Raw genomic sequence first — 24,146 nt, forward strand, 5'->3', positions numbered from 1 at the left:
ATGTAGTTCCTTTTTCAGTTGGGCACAATGTTACTTTTCCCAGCGACAGATTTGACAGCTATACTGTCTCAGCTGCACACTTGCATAATAGTCGCGGGCTCTCATTCCACACTGAGGCTGGTACTCGCAATAGCATGCAGAGAGCAGTCAGTCATCATGGCAAGTGCGGCGGAGCAACAACAACCAATGGTAACTTTTGAGGGATGGAGGTATTCACATTATTTGGATAGGGGATAGGGGAAGAATTTGAGTGTGAGGTGTACACTGTCCCCTGGCCAGAAACTTCTGTCCACTGCCGTAAACTCAACAGCGAACCTCACCAAGCATGTGAAAGCAAAACATGCCAACATGAATCTTGTAGCTCAAGATCCCCGAGGAAATATGTCGAGTCCAAGCCCACATAAGCAGCTAAAACTTCATTTTCAGCATCGAGGCTATGCTATTTGGTATTATTGTTTGTATTGTTGTTTTCTTGCTCTGTTTGTGGCATTTTTCATAATAAAGAACACAAAAGAAATACCTGTTGTGTCCTCCATAGTAGAACGAGCACCATAAAAGCAACATAACATGAACAAGTTACTTTCCATAGAGGGTAACTAAGTAAAGTAAGGGATTATTTTTTTAAGAAGTAACGAGTAATGAGCAAACACTATGTTTTAAAAGTAACTTCCCCAAAACTGCTCAGTGTCCTCTAGTGTTTGTTTGCCATGTTCACCTGTCAAGTATGGAATGTAACCAATGAACTGCAGTTTGCTGCACATAGCAAGGAATTTGCTCATTAACACATAATCAATGTCTGTTTTTTATGCATGTTGCACTCTATAATGAAGTTTGTCGTTTTAGTTGTTTTTTGTTTGCTAGAGGAAAGAGAAGGAAAAGCCAGGCAGGCCACTGTGCATGCACTGAAGTGGACAATTATGGCCACACACTACAGTGCAGGCTAACTCATAAAACAAGTCTGAAGAAACATAATTGATTTTTGAGTTTTTAAATCTCAGATAGTCAAATAAGACAGCTACACCTGTTTTTCTTCTGTGATGAGAAAGACAAAACTAAATTAGTTGCATGAATTAATTTTAAAATACCTGGCAAATGGGGCTCAACAGAATGGTGTGGTGTGTCGCTTTTTCTTTTTTCTTTTTCATCTGTTGGTGTCCAGCTTGTGGAGATTACTGAAATCCTCTATTTAACTCTCAGTCTTCCATGTACATTTAAGGAAATAAATGACTGCTAACTACTTGGCCTTTTCTTAATGTAGTAAAACTGTACTACAATTACTACTTGACTGTTTATTGTCTATTTATTAAAGGGGCTCTGATTTTCAGTGACAGTCCAAAGGATGTGACTTAATGCACGTTCCTGAGTGCCTCGTCAGCAGAACATAGTGACCACAGAAAACTTTCAGGACAACACACATTGTGCAGTTTTGAAAATAAGGGGATGTGCTTGTTGCAAAAACACATTTTTAATACTTTAAGGTTATTGAATTGCATGAAGCCAAAGGCATAAATCAGTACAGTGATCCACTGTCTACCCTTGGTGGTTCTGAAATAGAGAACAGGTTGTACTTATAGCCTGTGGACAGTTGCATGTTTGGGTTCAATAGTGCATCATTGTTTCTCTAAATGCAAACTGTTCTGCATAATTCTAATTGTGCATCTCTCAAATAATGAGTGAATTTAGCAATATTCTATTGAAATAAAAATTTACTGAAGATTTTATTTTTGACTGTCGCCCAGCGTTGGGTGCTTGTTTTTGGGTTGATGTTTTGGACATTATATGATTTTGAGGCATGTCCAAACATCTTTAGTTCAGTTTGCTGTATTTTCCTTTTATAAGATTACATCGAAGAGGGAGTTAGTTTTGGTGCTATGTCAGCAAACCTGATTTATTGTCTTATAGGTGGAGGTGTTATGGACAGATCAGAGATTCCCTAAGGTCCTGATTTAAAGAGGGATGTCTCAAGATCTAGGTCACAGGTAATCAGAAGCTATTGTGTGCACCTGTGATGTTCTCCATCAGCAATCAGTCAGCTGCAAGACTATAGCCCCTTTTAGATAGAAAAGGCGGCATATTTGCAGCAAGGGAAAGACTGCAATCTGCCACCTTGTCTATGTGAAAGGGAGGTGTAATATTCCGTCTTTTCAAAAAAGCCGCCACTGGAATAGGCGTAAACGTGTGACGTGAAGCACGAAGTTGGGCGTGAACAGTGAAGTACAACATGTGTCGAAAGAATATTCAGCCCTGTGATACCAGTGTCAGTCATAATTGCTACGCAGCTGCTCGCTCAAGGCCGGTGGGATGCAGCATAATCATGAATGGGGAGTCAGTAGGACAGGTGGGAGGACAGACGCTTCTCCATGTACAGCTGTGGAATTTTTTTCCTCATAAGTTGCCAAAGACAGTTACAGTTTCTATGTATTCAGTTTGTTTTAAAAAAAAGTAAATAAGTAGCGGACTAATTATATTTTTAAAATACCTTAATATTTTTGTCAAGTATCAAAATGTTTGAGAAGGGAGTACTTTTGTTACAAGAATTACATTCATCACACCTTCCCCATCAATAATCTCTGTCAACAACAACTTGAGTGTAGAAACGTTATCACCTGTACTTACTAATACTAATGAGCTCTGCTCATTAGTATGGCTGTGTCCCAATTCAGGGGCAATGTCCTTCAGAGTGTGCATTTGAAGTGCAATTACAGCACGCAAAGTCTGTCCCAAGTCAAAGGTTCCCACAAATGCTGCCTGCTTTTCTCTCTTCCTGGATCCTCCTCCACCAGGATCCTTTGCGGCTATAAATTGCCCAAGATTCATTGTGCGACCGAAGAGAAGAAAGACATAAAGGCGACATCAAGTGGCGCAGATTTCTCATTTATTTTTTTATTTTTTTATTTCATTTGACAGATAGAAGTATATACAGTGAAATACAAAAGACTTTTTTTCTTTTTTTTCCCCCTCCAAAACTCCCCCCCCAGCCCCCCGTCCTACATACTCTTGTTACAAATACATAAAAGGAAAAGTAAAAATAAAAGACAGTACACATTCTTCCTTCTTACTATGAGCAAATAAGCAAATAAATAATTACACAGCAGCTAATGACATACTGAAAAGTAGTCTCTCCAATGAAATGAAATAAGGAAAAATGGAGGATGAAATATGGTGACAGGTTGATTGACATAGGACAACATTTCATTGCTCTTGTAGTGTCTTCAATTTAACCATGTAACTAATCATACAGCCCCAAACAGAATCAAATTTTCCAGGTGTACCCCTCAGATTATACTTAATTTTCTCCAGGTCTAGATACGGCATCAGGTCCTTCAGCCACAAGGAAGCTCTGGGAGCAAATGGAGACTTCCACTCCAGCAAAATTCTTCTACGCGCCAATAAAGACGCAAAGGCGATATTATCCTTGATTTTCTTCCTGATCATTTGAGAGTCTGGTAATACTCCAAAAATGTCCAATTCTGCACAGGGCGTCAAATTCATATTTAGTGCCTAACAGATTTCTCATTTAAATGCAAGTATTGGGTCGATACTCAGTTTTTACTCATTTGAACATCCAACACCAGATACGTTAAACTTCAAGGGACCTTAAAACATGTCAGTAAAAATATGCTGGTAATGCTCATCTTGATGCCTTTTGAAGTAAAGCCTTAAAGCCTTCACTTTCATACATTAGACGTTCAGTTGACTTGTATCTTATTGTGACTGGAGATGTTACAGACTTGTTTTACTTCATATACATAAATAGACCAAGATGAACAGATTTAGATCAGGCTGTGATTGCTGCTTTATTTCCAGACTGTAAAACTATAAAGTCTAGTTAAACATTTGAATGAAGAGCGAAGTTTAGGATTATCTTTATGATGATTATATTTTTGCTGTATTAGAACTCTCGTCTGTAATACAAAACGTCTTTTACATTTCATTGTGTTTTAGGGAGCAACAGAGAGCTTCATCACTGTCCGATGTCAGAACATTTGTTCACAGAGCAAAACATTCTGCCGCGGCTGGATGGAAGTAAGGAAGACTCTCAGTGTCATTACGGAATTTCATTTCAGATAAATCAGTACTATCACCTTTAGAAATGATTTTCCCCTGTTATTATTATTATAAATACATAAACTATGTGAAATGTTGCTTACCTGAAACAGCCCAAATGTTTTGAAACACCTTGTCATATGACTCTCTTCATTTCGTTTGAAAGTCTGAGAAGAAGGTCAGTATGTGATCCGGAGGAATCCAATCCACACTCTCTATAAAATGTCAGAATCACTTGAACCTGTCAAATAAGAAACATTGAATGTATGAGGAAATGTTGGTTTGGGGAAAATAATGGCCTGCAAATGACACTTCAAAGAAAATAACAATAAACAGGATTTCTACCTTTTGCTTATACAGTTCCTCTCTGAGTCGGTCCTCTGACACAGTTATTTCACTCGCCTCAGCCGGTTTGGTTGACGGATCTGTGTGTGTTTTTGCCAATCCAAGGGGCCCAAACATGGAAAGATGGTGCAACTGCAAATGGATTTTTTGGTGACCTTAGGAAATGTCAAAACACACAAAATGTAAGTAGACTACATCAGTTTATATTAGGTAACATATTGTTAGATGAAATTCTTTTATATCTATTTCCATGTATTAATTTGTTTTCAACATGCCAATCCTTCCTCCTAAAGCAGTCCATGTTAACCTCTCTGTTTAAATCCTACGGAGACTGTGCTAGATCACTTACTGAAAACATTACACAGTAGTTTAATTCTGAGAGTAATTTGGTCTATAAATATAATTAGTCTAATCTATGAAAGCATTATTACCTGTCAAATGAAAGGCACCCCTCTTATGGAGGTCCATGATCACAACTGGTGGGTGATTACCACAGGTGACACAGGAATACTGATACGCATGTTCACAGACAGCTTCAAGATATCCCAGAAAGACTGTGTCAGCTGAGGGGAACTGGAGCCCAGTATTTAACTCCAGATATTCTACAACTCTGCTCACTGCAGTATGAACCTTTTTTAACAGTAGTTATTTTCATTATTATAAGGCATAACTGGATATCAAATATTATTTGATCATTGAAGTTGTGGAGGCCATATTTCCACTCCTGGTACTGGTAATGGGTCCAGCATTGAAGGCACGTTTTACTGCAGGTCGAGATATCTGGAAATCCAAATATTCAACATGATTAGGAGTGCAGTGTATAATACATGGAATAATTAATAAAAGCAGATCACATCTGTCACATTTGTTATAAGAAATCAACTGACCTGCCACACAGATTGCAACAAAAGATTCTACACACACAATTCAGAGTACAAAGGTGGTTTATTTAACCGTGTGTGTGTGTGTGTGTGTGTGTGTGTGTGTGTGTGTGTGTGTGTGTGTGTGTGTGTGTGTGTGTGTGTATCTGACTAATGAGGGTTTTTTTTTTTACACTAAGTGTCTAGTCTAAGGAGTCTCAGGAACACCACGAGTGTACAAAAGAGGAATAAAATGGACAAATTTATAGAAAAATTAATACAATTTATTGTGTGTGTTGAAATCCTAATGCACAAAGTCATGGACTGTTAGGTTAGTCTGATCAAATTAATTACTTTTTTCAGAGTGAAAACTCTTTTAAATTGGTCACATTTGGTTGGGACACAACATAAGGGTTAAGCAGACACATAAATAGTACACAATACATTAGCAGAGGGATACAAGAAAGAAAAAAAACATGTATGTAATATGTCAGATAAATTGTTAATGTTAGCAATGTTGAATGTCAATAGATGTAGGGTTATTATACACCCAAAAGTTTTCTGGGAGCTGCAGTAGTGCCCCATCTGGTGGACACATGCGCTATATAGTATATCGGTGATGACTGTGTCCTGCATTGTGTCACTGAGTGCGGTCCTGTATCCACTGACAGAACCTGTTTGAATATTTGGTGGGGTTAACCGTGGAAAAGTCCCTGCCTGGGTAACGAAGACTTTTCCACAGGTTCTCCCATCTTTGATTCCAACCGTAGACAGTAAGAATGTCTATAATGCCGACAAAGTAGCGACGCTCTGGCCCATCTATGACATGAATAGCATTTTTGCAGTTGGGCAGTAGCCTACGATGGTGTTCATGGAACTTCTGCAGCTCTGAGTCAGTCTCAGTTTCTTTCACAGGACAGTTGATCTCCTGGAGGGGGATCCCTTCACCGAAGTCCTCAGCTGCTGCCTGTGGCTCTCCTGACCCACCATCTGTACTATCTGGTACAACATCAGCCGTGGTCTCTTGCAATAATGAAACGGTGGATGATTCTGACTCTTTGGGGCTGTCATCAAAGTCCAAAGACCTAAGTGGAAGACATACAATGATGATACAATGTTTGCAGTTACAGAGCAGCACATATAGAACAAATAACATGGAGAGTGAAATTTTAGAAATTAAAAAAGCAAAACAACTGCAGTAAAGAAAACAGGCAGGCAGAAATGAGCAGGTGACAGGTGATGCCAGACTTTGCCAAAGACAGTATATGATTACGTGACAAGCTCCTTTCTAGTTAATTGAATACACAAAAGGTGTGAAACCTACTTCATGGTGCGCCTGACGAGGTTTGCCATAGACTGTTTCCCATCAATCTCATCTTGGTGCAGAGGCTGATGGGCCAACAGGAGACTGTAGTCCATCACATTCAGCTGTCGTAGAAAACCAGCGTCCACTTTTACTTGATTGACAAACCAGGATGTCTGCCGACCTGCAGCAACCACACAAGTGTCTCCATTTAGTATGTCTTTACACCTGCCAGCTGCATGTGGCTCAGTTCTGTTCTGCAGCTGAAACAGTTGACTTTTACTCAACAGCATCATTTACATGACCACAGAAAGAAGTCTGGTCACTATGTGTAGTGTGGTGAAGTCTTACCTAATCCAATATGCTGCCCTTCAAAGTTATTGTCCTTCAGCACTTTTATTATTTGTTTCCCACCTGTGTCAGGGTTAGTCCATCTACCCAGCTCGCAGCCTTTAATATCGAATCTATGGAATAAAAAACATTTATCAACTGTCATAGACCCATAAATTCTAAAATCCACACAACAAGACCTGGGAAAACAATGTACCTTATATTGATCCTCTCATCAGGGTAGAACACACTCTGCATCACAATGAAGTACTTCTAGAGAGCAGACAGACAAAACTGCACTGTTGAATTGATACTGATAGGTTATAATGATATAATGACTTACTTCTTATTATATTGTTAAAATACCTGCATTTTATTTGGAACAACAATCCTGTGGACACCTGGAAAGTGCACAGAAGGAGCAGTGAGTATGCATGAGCGAGGTACCGTTTGGGTGAACATGTTGGTCTAGTCTATCTGACTCGCTGATCTTTTATCTGACTGAGGTTTATGTATGTTAGAATCAATTGTCTCGACCATGACACTGAAATATCTGTACTCTAACTGTGCTGTGTATTGATAAATCCATGGTGCTGTCTGGTGCTGAGGTGGTGGACCGAAATGTAATTGACAAGATATTTAATGTTCAGACTCATTCATTAAATCATTCATTATCTATAACTGCTTACCCTTTAGAGGGTCACAGGGGGCTACAGCAGATCCCAGCTGTGATGGGCTGAGTCGTGAGGTACACTGCAAATATTTTTTTGGATGGGTACTTTCAAAATTGTGTTTGTCGCTGTTACTCTTACCTAGAAACCTCACCATCAGTGAATGAGGGTATTTCTCCAAGTGGTCCATGTAAGCCTGCAGATTGGACAGGAGAAAGCTGACTTCACGTCTGCTCTGGGTCTTTAAGAAGAACCTCTTGTCATTCCTGCATACAAGAACAACCTGATAAAAAATACTTTTCCTCTACACTCTGATGGCACCCACAGTATGGTGAAGATTAGAGACAGATCATGATTGTGTTAACTCAAAAACAAACCATTGGCACTGAATGTTGGAATTGGATGTAAATCATTAGGGACAGTATCATCAACTTCAGATGTAGTTACAAGGCACACTTTGTATCCTACATTAAATATCTAAACCGTATGTGAGTATGTTTGTGTGAGTGTGAGGGCATATTGAATGTTAGTGTAGTTTGAAATGAGTTAGGATGAGATAAAGGAAGGGTTGGTGAAGGAAGGTAAAAGGGGATCATGCTCACGTGATAAAGAAATCTGCCTTGCTCTTGGAGTTGCTAACAAACTGGAGGTAGTCACCATCCGAGCAGAGGGAGTTCCTATATTCCTCCTCAGTGATGTCCAGTGAACGCCTCAGTTTAGCAAAAACTTGAGGTGCAAACGTCTGCATCTCAAACCCCTGGGAGGCAAGATTACATGCATTCAGTTTTGCAGTGTTTGATTTAAATTGCTTTACAGGAACTCGTAGAACAAAAAGTAGTAATACAGGACAGGACGTCCTAAAGAAAGAGAACAGGATAACGAGACAAAGCTTTTAAAACCACTGTTAATATGACAGAAAAAGGGTTCAGGTGGATGTTCACTTGCCTCATGGCTTTGAGTCTCCTCTGCCTTGAAGTGTTCAGCTGTGAGTGTTTCCTGTATAAATATATGTTTGTGAGTGAATCTATGACTTCAGTGTTTCAAAATCAGTGTTTTGATCAGAACATTCTTCACCTGGATTGGTGTGTCCATACTGGTCTGAATGGAGGTGTTCATGCCTTCTTTTATCATGGCTGTCAGATGGTAGAACTTGTGCTCTGGGTTTATCTCAAACACTCCTAACATAACAACTAACATTCTCCATCGCTGTCTCAAATGCCACCAGTGTCTTCGTCTTGTAGCTCTTGAGGGCTGAGCAGCTGTTCTTGGCACCATCTGTGACACCGGGCAGAGATAAGTTTAACAAGTTAAAGGATGACAGTCAGCTGTAGTAAAGTGCACACACAATCTTTATGCACACCCCTGGTTGATAAGATTACAGAGCTGGATGGATGAATGTCCACCTTATACCAGATCCAGGAAGCAGAACAACTCCTGGACAGCATCACCTTCAGCCCAGCAATTACTAACGCAACCTGCTCCAATGAACCCGGCGCTGCTGTTGAAGCCGCCTCTCTTCCAGAGTCCTGTGTTACTGCTCACCAGCGTACTGCTGATACCCTTCCCCCCCCCGGCCACTGCCCCTAATGACTCCTGGCTAAGGCTCGGGGCTAAGCCTAAAGCCCTGGTCAGCTCCACACCATCCTGCCACAAGTCCAGGAAGCTGGTCGGGGGGAGAGGGAGGGGAGACGGTCCCCTCCTGCAACCTCACTATAACTATAACATCCAGCTGAAAAATAAATATGAACTCCTGGCACCCTTATTCACCTCCTCTGCCATCCTGGGGATAGGCAAGAAATTCACGGTCACCTCCTTCCCCCCGAGCCTTCTTCTAGCTTGATGGTATTCACCCCAACAGCCTGGGCTCATAGACCATCTGCAGAACATTCAAGACCACCTCCTGCTCTTACCTGTAACCCTGTAAACACTGGTCTTCTAAATATCAGATCCTTCAAAAACAAATCCTTCTTATGCCATGATTTTATAACTTTTAATAATCTAGACTTTTACCCTATTCTGAGCAGAACAGTTGGTGACAATGGTGAACATTTTAGGCTCCAGATAATGCTCCAGATAATGCTGCCAGTTTGCCATTTTTCTGTGGCAGAACAGCTTCTTTCAGCTTGAATCCATGTTCAACTGGCAAGTACTTCCTCCATATTTCCATCCTTTTACTGAGTGAGAACAGCTCCTAGCCCTGTCTCACTTGCATCTGTATAGAGGGTGAATGGTAAATTGAGATTGGGATAACACAGAATGGGAGGAAGAAGCAGTTTTTTTTTCAGCTGGTCAAAAGCATTTTGGCACTTTGGACTCTGGATGAATTTGTTTCCTTTCTTTTTCAGCGCATTGGTACTGAAGTTGGTACTGAATATGACTGGATGGCATTGACTTTGTCAGGATCAGCTGAAATTCCTGGTCAATTAACAATGTGGCCCAGGAATTGTATTTCCTGTTGACAGAATCTGGATTTCTTTGGGTTGATGGTCAGTCTCCCTTCATGGACATTATTCCAGACCCTATGGAGGTCCTTGAAATGCTGTGACACTGAGAAAGAATAGATAATGATGTCATCCAAGTAGACAAGTAGACTGGACAAACTTGTCTCATCAGATATTCTAAGACAGTTTCTATTAACCTTTGATAGATAGATAGATACTTTATTCATCCCCTCAGGGAAATTCTACACATACATAATACGTACACCATAAAAAGACAGATAATTCACACAACCATAAAAAAAGACAGCCATTCAATCAATAAAAGAATGACAATGTGAATAAAAGAAGTGAGGGAGGGGAGGGTGGATTGGGCCTGGCACCAGAACCGAGGTCAGTGGCCCCTGTCCACTACTGAACTATTGAACAGGGAAGAAGGACCTCATGTGGCGCTCTGTCCTCGAGCGCAGCGCAGTTAGCTGCCCGCTGTGGCTACAGCTCTGCTCCATCAGGGTGTGGTGGAGGGGGTGATTGGTATTGTCCATGATGTCAGACAACTTGGTCCACATCCTCCTCTCCACCACGACCCCCAGTGAGTCCAGGCACCTTCCCAGCACTGAGCCCGCTTTCCAGATCGGCTTATCTAGCCTTCTGGTGTCCCTTTCTGTTGCACTGCCTCCCCAGCAGAGAGCAGCATAAAAGATGGTACTTTCTACCACCGACAGGGAAGAACATGTGCAGCATCTCCCCACAGACATGGTAGGACCTGAACCTTCTCAAGAAGAAGAGCCTGCTCTGGCCCTTCCTGTAGACTGCATCAGTGTTCACAGACCAGTAGAGCTTGCTGTCCAGGTGCACCCCCAAGTACCTGTAGGTACTTGGGGGTGCACGTCCTCACCCCTGATGTTGACCCGCTGCAGTGGTTGCTTAGACCTGTGAAAGCAGATGACCATCTCCTTGGTCTTCTTGGTGTTTAGGATGAGGCCGTTCCTCTCAAACTAGCTGCTGAAGGCTCCCACAAGGTCCCTGTACTCCGCCTCCTGTCCCATCCTCACACACACCACAATAGTTGTGTCATCAGAATACTTCTGAATGTGGCAAAACTGTGAGTTGTAGCTGAAGTCCGATGTGTACAGGGTGAACAGGTTCGGAGCCAGTACAGTCCCCTACGGAGCCCCAGTGCTGCACTCAACCGACCCAGAAACACAGCTCCCCAACCTGACATACTGTGGTCTTCTAGTCAGATAGTCAGTGATCCGGGATGTGAGCGCAGGTTTGACTCCAATTAGTCCAAGCTTCTCTCGTAGCAGCAGAGGTTGGATGGTGTTAAAAGCGCTCGAGAAGGCAAAGAACATAATCCTCACTTAACTCCCTAGCTCATCTATGTAGTAGGCCTGATGTAGCAGGTCGACAGCGTTGTCCACTCCGATGTGTTCCCAGTATCTGCAGGGGGTCAAGTGTGTGTATGGTCTGTGGTCTCAGGTGATGGAGGATCAGCCACTTCAGGGTCTTCATAACGTGTGATATGAGGGCCACCGGTCTGTAGTCGTTGAGCTCGGTCGGGCATCCAGCCTTGGGAACCGGCACAAGACATGATGCTTTCCACATGACTGGGACACTCCCTACCTGTAGGCTCAGGTTAAAGAGCTGCTGGAGAGGCTCAGCCAGTTGGTCCACACAGACCTTCAGCAGCCTTGGGCAAACATCATCTGGGCTAGCCGCCTTTCCTGGTCGCAGTCTCCTCAGCTCCATCCTTACCTCATCCACTGGGAAGAAGGGAGGGGAGCTAGGCGGAATGGGAGTTGTTGCTGCGGTGTTGGGGCTGGAGCAGTGAGGAGAAGGTGGTGTAGGGGAGAGGGTTGATGCAGGAGAAGTGGAGGGGAATGATGGTGAGGCCGAGCAGGCCCTGGTTGCCGTGTCAAACCTATTATAGAACAGGTTGAACTCATTAGCCTTGTCCACATCACCTGCTGTAGCCTGGCTGTTTTTCAGTTTGTAGCTGGTGGCAGCAGGAGCATTTTTCAGCCAAAATGGCATAGCATTGAAGTTATAGAGGCCAAATGGTGTGATGAAAGCTGTCATCGCTTTGCATCTGCATCTGCATTCCATAGCCAGTACCTTCTATTCAGGTCTATCGTAGAGAAGAGCGCCAGAGAGGGATTCAAGAATTTAATTTATATTTGGAAGGGGATATGCATCACTTTCAGTGATACATTGACTTTTTTGGAAATCCACACAAAATCTGTGTCCCCTATCTTGATTTGATGGCAGAACAACTGGGGATGACCATCCTGGATGTGATGGCTCTACTATACCAGCTGTCAACATCTCCTGCAACTGTTCCTTAACAATGACTTGTTTGGTAGGTGACATATGGTAAGGCTGTTGCTGATGATGGGTAATGTTCTAGTAGTATGTATCTGATGTTGCAAAACCTCAGTTCTTCCTTTGTGTGTACAGACTTCTGGATTAGGCTTGAGTAACTCTCGTAGCTGTTGCTTGTCTTGATCCCTTAAATAGGCATTGGTAGCAGCAAGATGGATATAGTCCATAACTTCCATGCAGACAGGTTCCAAACAGAGTACAGGAGGTAGAATGGAGTTTATCAAGACAACACTAGGCATGTTCTTTGGTTTGGGGCTTTTTCCAACTTGATTTTGCCTCTAAAGATATACTGTTTCAGGTATATGGGCTCTGCCAGGCTGAAATGGATAGACAGCTCTGGGATTTGACTTGAAACTGTACACTCTCTCACATTAATCATGGTGCTGAAGAATATATAGTCCAGACCAAGGACAATACCATAAGCCAGGGCTTTAGGAGCCAGCAAGTGCTGCTGCTAGGCTAACTTTACTCCCTTGAATGTCTTTCCATCCAAGTGGTGTTGCTTCCTCACCATTAGCCATATACAGTGGACCTTGTAGCCAAGGTTTAAGGTTGGCCCTGGACTCTCCAAGTCCCCTCCAGAGGTATTCATCTGTGAGAGTAAAGCTTGCTCTGGTATCCACTATAGCTTTTCCCCGCCATGTTCCTATAGTAATGGGGACCATTTGACTCTGGCTCTGTTTGCATTTCTTAGATTTTACAGCTGACACAGAACTGTGGCAAGAGAAAACAGTCATGTTACCTGGACGAGAGGGGTGTCTTCTCTTTGGAAGGGTCGGATATGGTTATCTTATAATTGAGACACTGACCAGGTGGATGCTGATCATTATGTCTCCAGCACAGCACAGGGTTTTCAGCTAATCTACTGGAGGCATTTTTTAAGAGTCTACCTTGATGTATGGCAACTGTGGTGATTAACATGTTTCTTGTTAAGTCTTTCTGCCATAATTGTAATTACCATGATGGGTTCAAACTTATCGGGAGCCTAGTGTAAGGACACTGGTTATTAATACGTACTGGTATTATTATGTATTACTGTTTTCTTGCCAAATATGATATATGGGGGAGCTGAAAGGTTGCGAGAGGATGATGCATGCAGCAGTCGGAAACCACTGGAGTTTGGAGGATACAGTCAGCAGGATTGTTCAGTGAATCTTCACAGGAGGAATTCAACAGAAGCCAAAAAAGGATTAAAAGACCACCAGAACACTGCTTGATCCACTTGCCAAACGGGCTGGGTGAGCTTTGTGTGGGTTCGCTTCTTTATTTTCATTGAGATTTACGGAGGTTGGCCACGTTTCCACCTGTCAAAGGTAGTTTTATTCTGATACCTTCTTCAAGGACTAACTCTTTTACGGGCACTTTACATTGGGTTTTTGCCATTTGAACTGTGGGGATTTTCGGGTTATTGTGGGTCTTTTGGCCAAATGTTTGTTTGTATTGGAGCGTGCCTCCCTTCTTTACTTTCACTATATGAACCAGTTCATTTTCCATCATGTCAGTGGTGGATGACACTGCTACTTTAAGTTGAGAAAAAAAATGACATTTTGGTCAACAAAGGCTTGGTTTTGGTCTTTAGAATGAGTTTGATTTTCCTTGACATATTTATTCAATTCTTTTATTTCTTTATCTTGGTCCTCCATTTTTTTTTTTACCATCATCTGCCAGGTATGCTGAGTTCCTCAAGTTCTCCAGGTGAAGCACAACAAGACACTGAGCCAGAAGATGAAGATGCAAAGTTTCTCTGCTGACCTCTCGTGGAGCAGTCCAGTATGGTGGATTTTGAGGAATGATTGGTTCATTCTCCCAAACCAAATATTGAAGGGATGGATTGAATTGTTCAGTTTGTGGAAAAGGAGAAAACTGTACACATTAGGCATTTCTCATCAGAGCAAGCTGGCCTGGAGTCTGGAGATATGTTTGATTAGGAGCTTGTATGGGTAAGGAAGGGTGAATCTGTGATGCAGTGTGTATGTTTGGTGCATTAAGTGCCTCTATATCCAGAGAGACAGACCTGGAGTGGAGTTGGGCTTGGTCAGAATTAGACATTATTAATTTCCTTAGTTGTGAATGAATAAGGGTTAGGGTTAGGGGTTAGTCCAAAACATTAATAAATAAATCTCTTTTCATCAGTCACAATATTCATTTACCAACACATTTCACAGCTCCATGTGCCAAAATCTGCAAACATTTGAAAACATTTAAACATGGAAACAATTGAAAACATAGCAGTAGGCTTTAGCCAGTTCAGGCCTTGACCAATGTGGTGCCCTAGGCAAGATTTTAGGTGGCGCCCCCCTGCATTGCAGTAAATTTCACAGTAAATTTTCATTCACTCACACATAAACTGTATGTATGTATTCAAGATTTTATTAATTTTAAGTCAAAAATATCACACCAAATAATAACTGAAGGAAGAAACAAGTGATAAATTGGTCCTCTGTGAACTAACTCTCATCTCACTTTGTCAGTTAGAAGAGATGCCCAGTCAGCAGGTCTATTGGTGCCTTTAGTCCTGATGCTGTGTCAGTCTGCTGTGCTGAGGTAGAGGGACAGCAGCACCTGATGCTGTGTCACTGAGCTGCTGGTGGTGAAATATGTTTGAAAGTGAAAGTGCATCTGTAGAGACAAAAGAAGAATATGTATGTATATATATATATATATATATATATATATATATATATATATATATATATATATATATATATATATATATATATATATATATATATATATATATATATATATATATATATATATATATATATATATATATATATATGTGTATATATATATATATATGTGTATATATATATATATATACAGTGGGGCAAATAAGTATTTAGTCAACCACTAATTGTGCAATTTCTCCCACTTGAAAAGATTAGAGAGGCCTGTAATTGTCAACATGGGTAAACCTCAACCATGAGAGACAGAATGTGGAAAAAAAACCCAGAAAATCACATTGTTTGATTTTTAAAGAATTTATTTGCAAATCATGGTGGAAAATAAGTATTTGGTCAATACCAAAAGTTCATCTCAATACTTTGTTATGTACCCTTTGTTGGCAATAACGGAGGCCAAATGTTTTCTGTAACTCTTCACAAGCTTTTCACACACTGTTGCTGGTATTTTGGCCCATTCCTCCATGCAGATCTAGAGCAGTGATGTTTTGGGGCTGTCGTTGGGCAACACGGACTTTCAACTCCCTCCACAGATTTTCTATGGGGTTGAGATCTGGAGACTGGCTAGGCCACTCCAGGACCTTGAAATGCTTCTTACGAAGCCACTCCTTTGTTGCCCTGGCTGTGTGTTTGGGATCATTGTCATGCTGAAAGACCCAGCCACGTCTCATCTTCAATGCCCTTGCTGATGGAAGGAGATTTTCACTCAAAATCTCTCGATACATGGCCCCATTCATTCTTTCCTTTACACAGATCAGTCGTCCTGGTCCCTTTGCAGAAAAACAGCCCCAAAGCATGATGTTTCCACCCCCATGCTTCACAGTGGGTATGGTGTTCTTCAGATGCAATTCAGTATTCTTTCTCCTCCAAACACGAGAACCTGTGTTTCTACCAAAAAGTTCTATTTTGGTTTCATCTGACCATAACACATTCTCCCAGTCCTCTTCTGGATCATCCAAATGCTCTCTAGCGAACCGCAGACGGGCCTGGACGTGTACTGGCTTCAGCAGGGGGACACGTCTGGCAGTGCAGGATTTGAGTCCCTGGCGGCGCATTGTGTTACTGATAGTAGCCTTTGTTACTGTGGTCCCAGCTCTCTGTAGGTCATTCACTAGGTCCCCCCGTGTGGTTCTGGGATTTTTGCTCACCGTTCTTGTTATCATTTTGACGCTACAGGGTGAGATCTTGCATGGAGCCCCAGATCGAGGGAGATTATCAGTGGTCTTGTATGTCTTCCATTTTCTAATAATTGCTCCCACAGTTGATTTCTTTACACCAAGCGTTTTACCTATTGCAGATTCAGTCCTCCCAGCCTGGTGCAGGTCTACAATTTTGTCTCTGGTGTCCTTCGACAGCTCTTTGGTCTTGGCCATAGTGGAGTTTGGAGTGTGACTGACTGAGGTTGTGGACAGGTGTCTTTTATACCGATAATGAGTTAAAACAGGTGCCATTAATACAGGTAACGAGTGGAGCCTCGTTAGACCTCATTAGAAGAAGTTAGACCTCTTTGACAGCCAGAAATCTTGCTTCTTTGTAGCTGACCAAATACTTACTTTCCACTCTAATTTGGAAATAAATTCTTTAAAAATCAAACAATGTGACTTTCTGTTTTTTTTTCCACATTCTGTCTCTCATGGTTGAGGTTTACCCATGTTGACAATTACAGGCCTCTCTAATCTTTTCAAGTAGGAGAACTTGCACAATTGGTGGTTGACTAAATACTTATTTGCCCCACTGTATATGTATATATGTATATATGTATATATGTATATATATATATATATATATATATATATATATATATATATATATATATATATATATATATATATATATATATGCAGTATTAACAGTAACACACTTTGACAACATAAACTGTGACACAATAAACCAACAATTACATATAGGGAATATAGGGAAAGCACAGGTAGCAGGTTAAAATAACACCTGAACAGGCCGAACGTTAACTTTCCAAATGTCCCTCATGAATTTGAGGTGGAGTAACATTAACTTACATCAACTCGAGCTATTTATTGATTATCAAACAATGCTGCTATTGTCCGAAGTAAGCTAGCAAATTAACACTCTGCTCCAACAACAGTAACTATGATGCATTGGACTATTAATTTCATTCACTTCATCACATTGACGTTACTGTACCTCTGTCTTCTTCACATTGCTCTTCCTCTTCTTTCCTTCTTTTCCTTCCCTGGCCACCAGGTGCTTTCAGTACTTTGGACCTTGTAATTCCACTACAGTATTAATAAATCACTCTCTTGGTCTTGGGGTAAACTCACCCAGACCCCATTTTTTTTCTCCCCCCATTTGCAGCACCCCTCATGGATGACAGTGCCCTTAGCATTCGCCTATACTGCCTAGCCTTTTGCAGTGTAACTTAACAAGGCATACAAGTATTCTAATAAGGGCGCCAAATACAACATTAATTATAATTAATTTATAAAATATACCTCAGGGTTTTCAGCCTCAATAAGCTTACACACAAAAAGAGACCAGAATAATAGTTCTTTTTTAATTTTTTTGGCTTTTGGCTTTTGGCTTTTATTGATAGCTGGAGATATGACAGGAGAGAGTTTGAGAGAGCGGGGGAGTGACACGCAGCAAAGGGCCCCAGGCCGAGACACTGTGTGTGTGTGTGTGTGTGTGTGTGTGTGTGTGTGTGTGTGTGTGTGTGTGTGTGTGTGTGTGTGTGTGTGTGTGTGTGTGTGTGTGTGTGTTCAGTTCATGTGGTATTACTGGGATAGGAGGGGAAGGGAGAGTCCAGACTGGGAGAGGTGGTGATTTCCCAGGTAGTGTGAAATGGGGAGCAGTGGTGAATTCAAGGAAGGCAGTCACTGGGTAAAAAGGAAATACTTAGTGTCCCAAATAAGAGCACTGATCTACAGTCAAAAACTCAAAGTCAGGAGCTGTAGTTCACATATGCATCAGCAGCAAAAAAGGCAAAACTTTTCCTAACCTGGTCCAATGACAGTGGAACCTTGGTCCTGATTCTTGATCTCTCCCTATGTAGTGACTAGGGAGTAGGTAATGAGTGGCTGATTTTGGACACGGCCACACTCTCCTGTTGTCCATCCACCCACATATCACATCATATCATATCATATCACTTTTGCCACACCCACTGTTTCACAGCTCCTCACAGCAGTGAGGTAGAGGAAAGGAGCAGTCAGTCTGCTACAATACCTGTTCTGTGCCCAACAGGGTTTGACTGGTAAACATTAAAATCCAGTATGGTGAACTCAGATAGTCCAAGATAAACCAAACAAACCTCGATCTTGTTTATGTACACTGCTTCATGTCAGATATCAGTCTACTTTACATCTACATGATGGAAAGTGTTTCTCATAAATGTCTATAGTAAATGGATATAGGGTGAACATTCTAATTTGAATATAATCTAGCTGATGTAGCACTAATTTGACATCACTGTTACAGATAACCCCTGTTAAACTGAGAATATACCACAGTACACTGTACCATCATAGATAGCAGGCTCCTAAAGGTCATTAAGCTAAAAGACATAATTACCAGTGGTCTTGTTTCTTGATTATACTGAAAATCAAAATCATTCATAACCATACAGTATATTCAGGTAGTTCTTACCTTGACTTTCTGTTGGAGTATTCCAGAGAACACAGGAAATGGTTCACACGATGTGTCTTCCCTTACAGTGTGTCTGAAATGAGTCTTGTCATTGTGTACCACATTCCAGACAGGTTATGCAAGCTCTGCAGGCTGTGCCACATGAAGAAGGTGTGTGGCTTCTCTACTACAAAAAGGAAACCCTGGAGAGAGCTCCCAAACTATACATTTAATGATGTTGCTTGTCATGTGGGATTGTACCATAGATTCTACTGGTCCATATGTTCCTGTGGTGCTGATTGCTTGTGTAGTATTTTCTTAACCTCAGGGCTGTGCTGAAAATGACCATTTGCTTTCAGATTATGCACACGTGTGTGTCCATCTGACAAATGAGGATGTACATTTTAGACTAATTGTAGTCTCCCCATTCATTTCTAATGACCAGTCATTTTGACTGGGAACACAGAGTGTACAAAAGTTGAATAAATCACAAAATTGGATGCAAATTCATACAGTTTATTGTCTGTGTTGAAATCCTCTTTGAATACAAAATCATGGAATCTCAGTCAGTCTGATCAAATGAATTACATTTTTCAGATATAAAACCAGAGCACAACATGAGGGTTAAGCAGACACATGAATAGTGAATAGTGCACAATACATTAGCAGAGGGATAGAAGAAACAAGAAAGAAATAAACATGTGTATGTAATGAGTCAGAGGCATTGCTAAATTTAAAATTCATGTTGAGTGTTGACAGATATAGGGTTGTCATACACTCAAACATTCTCTAAGAGCTGCAGTAGTGCCCCATCTGGTGGACACAGTGTTAAACAGCAAGTGCTATATAGTATATCGGTGATGACTGTGTCCTGCATTGTGTCACTGAGTGCGGTCCTGTATCCACTGACAGAACCTGTTTGAATATTTGGTGGGGTTAACCGTGGAAAAGTCCCTGCCTGGGTAACGAAGACTTTTCCACAGGTTCTCCAATCTTTTCTTCCAACCGTAGACAGTAAAAACGTCTATAATGCCGACAAAGTAGCGACGCTCTGGCCCATCTATGACATGAATAGCATTTTTGCAGTTGGGCAGTAGCCTACGATGGTGTTCATGGAACTTCTGCAGCTCTGAGTCAGTCTCAGTTTCTTTCACAGGACAGTTGATCTCCTGGAGGGGGATCCCTTCACTGAAGTCCTCAGCTGCTGCCTGTGGCTCTCCTGACCCACCATCTGTACTATCTGGTACAACATCAGCCGTGGTCTCTTGCAACAATGAAACGATGGATGAGTCTGACTCTTTGGGGCTGTCATCAAAGTCCAAAGACCTAAGTGGAAGACATAAAAGAGCACTCAGTCAGTGGGGTGTTCATAAAGGTTGGCAGCTTTAAACACAGACCTCAAACACAGATCCCATAAAAAAAGTAAAAGAAAAAACTACAACGTTTGCAGTTACAGAGCAGCACATATAGAGCAAATAACATGGAGAGTGAAATTTTAGAAATTAAAAAAGCAAAACAACTGCAGTAAAGAAAACAGGCAGGCAGAAATGAGCAGGTGACAGGTGATGCCAGACTTTGCCAAAGACAGTATATGATTACGTGACAAGCTCCTTTCTAGTTAATTGAATACACAAAAGGTGTGAAACCTACTTCATGGTGCGCCTGACGAGGTTTGCCATAGACTGTTTCCCATCAATCTCATCTTGGTGCAGAGGCTGATGGGCCAACAGGAGACTGTAGTCCATCACATTCAGCTGTCGTAGAAAACCAGCGTCCACTTTTACTTGATTGACAAACCAGGATGTCTGCCGACCTGCAGCAACCACACAAGTGTCTCCATTTAGTATGTCTTTACACCTGCCAGCTGCATGTGGCTCAGTTCTGTTCTGCAGCTGAAACAGTTGACTTTTACTCAACAGCATCATTTACATGACCACAGAAAGAAGTCTGGTTACTATGTGTAGTGTGGTGAAGTCTTACCTAATCCAATATGCTGCCCTTCAAAGTTATTGTCCTTCAGCACTTTTATTATTTGTTTCCCACCTGTGTCAGGGTTAGTCCATCTACCCAGCTCGCAGCCTTTAATATCGAATCTATGCAATAAAAAAACATTTATCAACTGTCATACACCCATAAATTCTAAAATCCACACAACAAGACCTGGGAAAACAATGTACCTTATATTGATCCTCTCATCAGGGTAGAACACACTCTGCATCACAATGAAGTACTTCTAGAGAGCAGACAGACAAAACTGCACTGTTGAATTGATACTGATAGGTTATAATGATATAATGACTTACTTCTTATTATATTGTTAAAATACCTGCATTTTATTTGGAATAACAATCCTGTGGACACCTGGAAAGTGCACAGAAGGAGCAGTGAGTATGCATGAGCGAGGTACCGTTTGGGTGAACATGTTGGTCTAGTCTATCTGACTCGCTGATCTTTTATCTGACTGAGGTTTATGTATGTTAGAATCAATTGTCTCGACCATGACACTGAAATATCTGTACTCTAACTGTGCTGTGTATTGATAAATCCATGGTGCTGTCTGGTGCTGAGGTGGTGGACCGAAATGTAATTGACAAGATATTTAATGTTCAGACTCATTCATTAAATCATTCATTATCCATAACTGCTTACCCTTTAGAGGGTCACAGGGGGCTACAGCAGATCCCAGCTGTGATGGGCTGAGTCGTGAGGTACACTGCAAATATTTTTTTGGATGGGTACTTTCAAAATTGTGTTTGTCGCTGTTACTCTTACCTAGAAACCTCACCATCAGTGAATGAGGGTATTTCTCCAAGTGGTCCATGTAAGCCTGCAGATTGGACAGGAGAAAGCTGACTTCACGTCTGCTCTGGGTCTTTAAGAAGAACCTCTTGTCATTCCTGCATACAAGAACAACCTGATAAAAAATACTTTTCCTCTACACTCTGATGGCACCCACAGTATGGTGAAGATTAGAGACAGATCATGATTGTGTTAACTCAAAAACAAACCATTGGCACTGAATGTTGGAATTGGATGTAAATCATTAGGGACAGTATCATCAACTTCAGATGTAGTTACAAGGCACACTTTGTATCCTACATTAAATATTTAAACCGTATGTGAGTATGTTTGTGTGAGTGTGAGGGCATATTGAATGTTAGTGTAGTTTGAAATGAGTTAGGATGAGATAAAGGAAGGGTTGGTGAAGGAAGGTAAAAGGGGATCATGCTCACGTGATAAAGAAATCTGCCTTGCTCTTGGAGTTGCTAACAAACTGGAGGTAGTCACCATCCGAGCAGAGGGAGTTCCTATATTCCTCCTCAGTGATGTCCAGTGAACGCCTCAGTTTAGCAAAAACTTGAGGTGCAAACGTCTGCATCTCAAACCCCTGGGAGGCAAGATTACATGCATTCAGTTTTGCAGTGTTTGATTTAAATTGCTTTACAGGAACTCGTAGAACAAAAAGTAGTAATACAGGACAGGACGTCCTAAAGAAAGAGAACAGGATAACGAGACAAAGCTTTTAAAACCACTGTTAATATGACAGAAAAAGGGTTCAGGTGGATGTTCACTTGCCTCATGGCTTTGAGTCTCCTCTGCCTTGAAGTGTTCAGCTGTGAGTGTTTCCTGTATAAATATATGTTTGTGAGTGAATCTATGACTTCAGTGTTTCAAAATCAGTGTTTTGATCAGAACATTCTTCACCTGGATTGGTGTGTCCATACTGGTCTGAATGGAGGTGTTCATGCCTTCTTTTATCATGGCTGTCAGATGGTAGAACTCGTGCTCTGGGTTTATCTCAAACACTCCTAACATTCTCCATCGCTGTCTCAAATGCCACCAGCGTCCTTGTCTTGTAGCTCCGGAGGGGCGAGCAGCTGTTCTTGGCTCCATCTGTGACACCGGGCAGAGATAAGTTTAACAAGTTAAAGGATGACAGTCAGCTGTAGTAAAGTGCACACACAGGCTTTCATAACCAGACCGTAAGCCAAGAGGGAAAATGTTTTACATTTTAAAAAGCATGCTGCACAGCCGTTTTTATGAACATTTAAATTGAGCAGCAAAGTGAGGCAAAACTTAACATAAGCCTTTTGATTTTTGCTGAATTTTAAGCTAAGCCTATGTGTGTATGCTTCTATCTACTTTGGCTTCTGGAAAAGAGCTTGATGTTCACACCAGTCCTGTGTGGAGAGAAAGCTTTTAAACAGGCAGATATATGTTATTTCAAATTATTATTATTATTATTATTAGTAGTAGTAGTAGTAGTAGTAGTAGTAGTAGTATCATTATTACTATTTCATGAAGGAGTGGCTTGGAGGCTTCCTCTTCTTTGTTTTGACAGTGAAATGTGTGTTGGCAAACATTTAACATAAAATGTAAAATGATTTTATTGCCAGATTTCAGAATTGAGTAACGATTACAGTTATGACTTTGCAGTATACATCTAACAACCTGTTATTGGTTATCATGAGCAAGTTTCAGAGTGAAAGACACACAAGAGTGTCAACCCTGTGGCTAAAGAAAGAACCATGGCTACAGCCCATTAACCAAACCCTAAACACGCCTCTGCCTCCACCCCTCAACAACAGAAACACTAGTCTGTTCCTGCCACTGCAGCTGCTGGTGGCGTTCTGCTCAACCTGCACTGTAAAGGTGTGCTCAGGTGTGCTCAGGTGCTCCTGGGTGTGCCCAACCTGGAGTGGAAGCAACTTTATGGAAATCCCGAACAAGCTCATGTCAGCTCATGTTGAAGAGTGAGACTTTGTTTTCCCCTCAAGTTTTCCACCTTCAGGCTCCAAAATCTTGACATGCAAATTTGCTTTTGTTCCAAATTGAACTGGACTTCTATGGTAACTCTGGGAACATTGGATTTTCTCTACTGATGTGAACATCATGTGTTCTTGTTTGTACAGACGATAGCTATGCTGTGCCCAACAGGGTTTGACTGGTAAACAATGCAGTCCTACACAATGAACTCAAATAGTCCAAGATAAACCAAACAAATCTCCATATGTTTATGTACACTGTTTTATGTCAGATATCAGTCTACTTTACATCTACATGATGGAAAGTGTTTCTCATGTTTTTAGTATACGGATTTAGGAAGAATGTTTGAATTTGAATATAAACTATCTGATGTAGGACTAATTAGACAGCAGTGTTACAGATAACCCCTGTTAAATTGAGGATATACCACAGTACACTGTACCATCTTAGATAGCAGGCTCCCAGAGATCATTGCACTAAAAGACATGATAAAAGGTAGTCTTTTTCACTTAATTATGCTTAAAATCTAAATCAATCATAACCATACAGTATATTCAGGTAGTTCTTACCTTGACTTTCTGCTTGGACTATTCCGTAGAACACAGGAAATGGTTCACACGATGTGTCTTCCCTTACAGTGTGTCTTGTCATTGTGTACCACATTCCAGACAGGTTATGCAAGTGCTGCAGGGTGTGCCACATGAAGAAGGTGTGTG

General features: G+C 41.3%; 3 protein-coding genes across 3 annotated transcripts; all 3 read right to left on the minus strand.

Annotated features, from left to right (window-relative positions):
- Positions 1-5,643: 5,643 nt before the first annotated feature.
- Positions 5,644-7,152, minus strand: LOC119018284 (phosphatidylinositol 4-phosphate 5-kinase-like protein 1). Its single transcript, XM_037095821.1, has 4 exons — positions 7,103-7,152; positions 6,907-7,019; positions 6,577-6,739; positions 5,644-6,337 (listed from the first exon to the last, which is right to left on the minus strand). The coding sequence occupies exons 1-4, from the start codon at positions 7,141-7,143 to the stop codon at positions 5,893-5,895; spliced, it is 762 nt and encodes a 253-aa protein (XP_036951716.1). The 5' UTR covers positions 7,144-7,152; the 3' UTR covers positions 5,644-5,892.
- Positions 7,153-7,337: 185 nt separating this feature from the next.
- Positions 7,338-8,820, minus strand: LOC119018285 (phosphatidylinositol 4-phosphate 5-kinase-like protein 1). The gene is made up of 4 exons (XM_037095822.1): positions 8,631-8,820; positions 8,502-8,552; positions 8,159-8,313; positions 7,338-7,822 (listed from the first exon to the last, which is right to left on the minus strand). The coding sequence occupies exons 1-4, from the start codon at positions 8,751-8,753 to the stop codon at positions 7,561-7,563; spliced, it is 591 nt and encodes a 196-aa protein (XP_036951717.1). The 5' UTR covers positions 8,754-8,820; the 3' UTR covers positions 7,338-7,560.
- A 10,349-nt stretch (positions 8,821-19,169) lies between these two features.
- Positions 19,170-24,146, minus strand: LOC119018253 (phosphatidylinositol 4-phosphate 5-kinase-like protein 1). The gene is made up of 10 exons (XM_037095766.1): positions 24,000-24,146; positions 22,369-22,557; positions 22,240-22,290; positions 21,897-22,051; positions 21,436-21,560; positions 20,990-21,024; positions 20,841-20,896; positions 20,644-20,756; positions 20,314-20,476; positions 19,170-19,989 (listed from the first exon to the last, which is right to left on the minus strand). The coding sequence occupies exons 2-10, from the start codon at positions 22,555-22,557 to the stop codon at positions 19,545-19,547; spliced, it is 1,332 nt and encodes a 443-aa protein (XP_036951661.1). The 5' UTR covers positions 24,000-24,146; the 3' UTR covers positions 19,170-19,544.

The sequence above is a fragment of the Acanthopagrus latus genome, chromosome 4 (genome assembly GCF_904848185.1).
Source record: "Acanthopagrus latus isolate v.2019 chromosome 4, fAcaLat1.1, whole genome shotgun sequence".
Lineage (NCBI taxonomy): Eukaryota > Metazoa > Chordata > Actinopteri > Spariformes > Sparidae > Acanthopagrus > Acanthopagrus latus.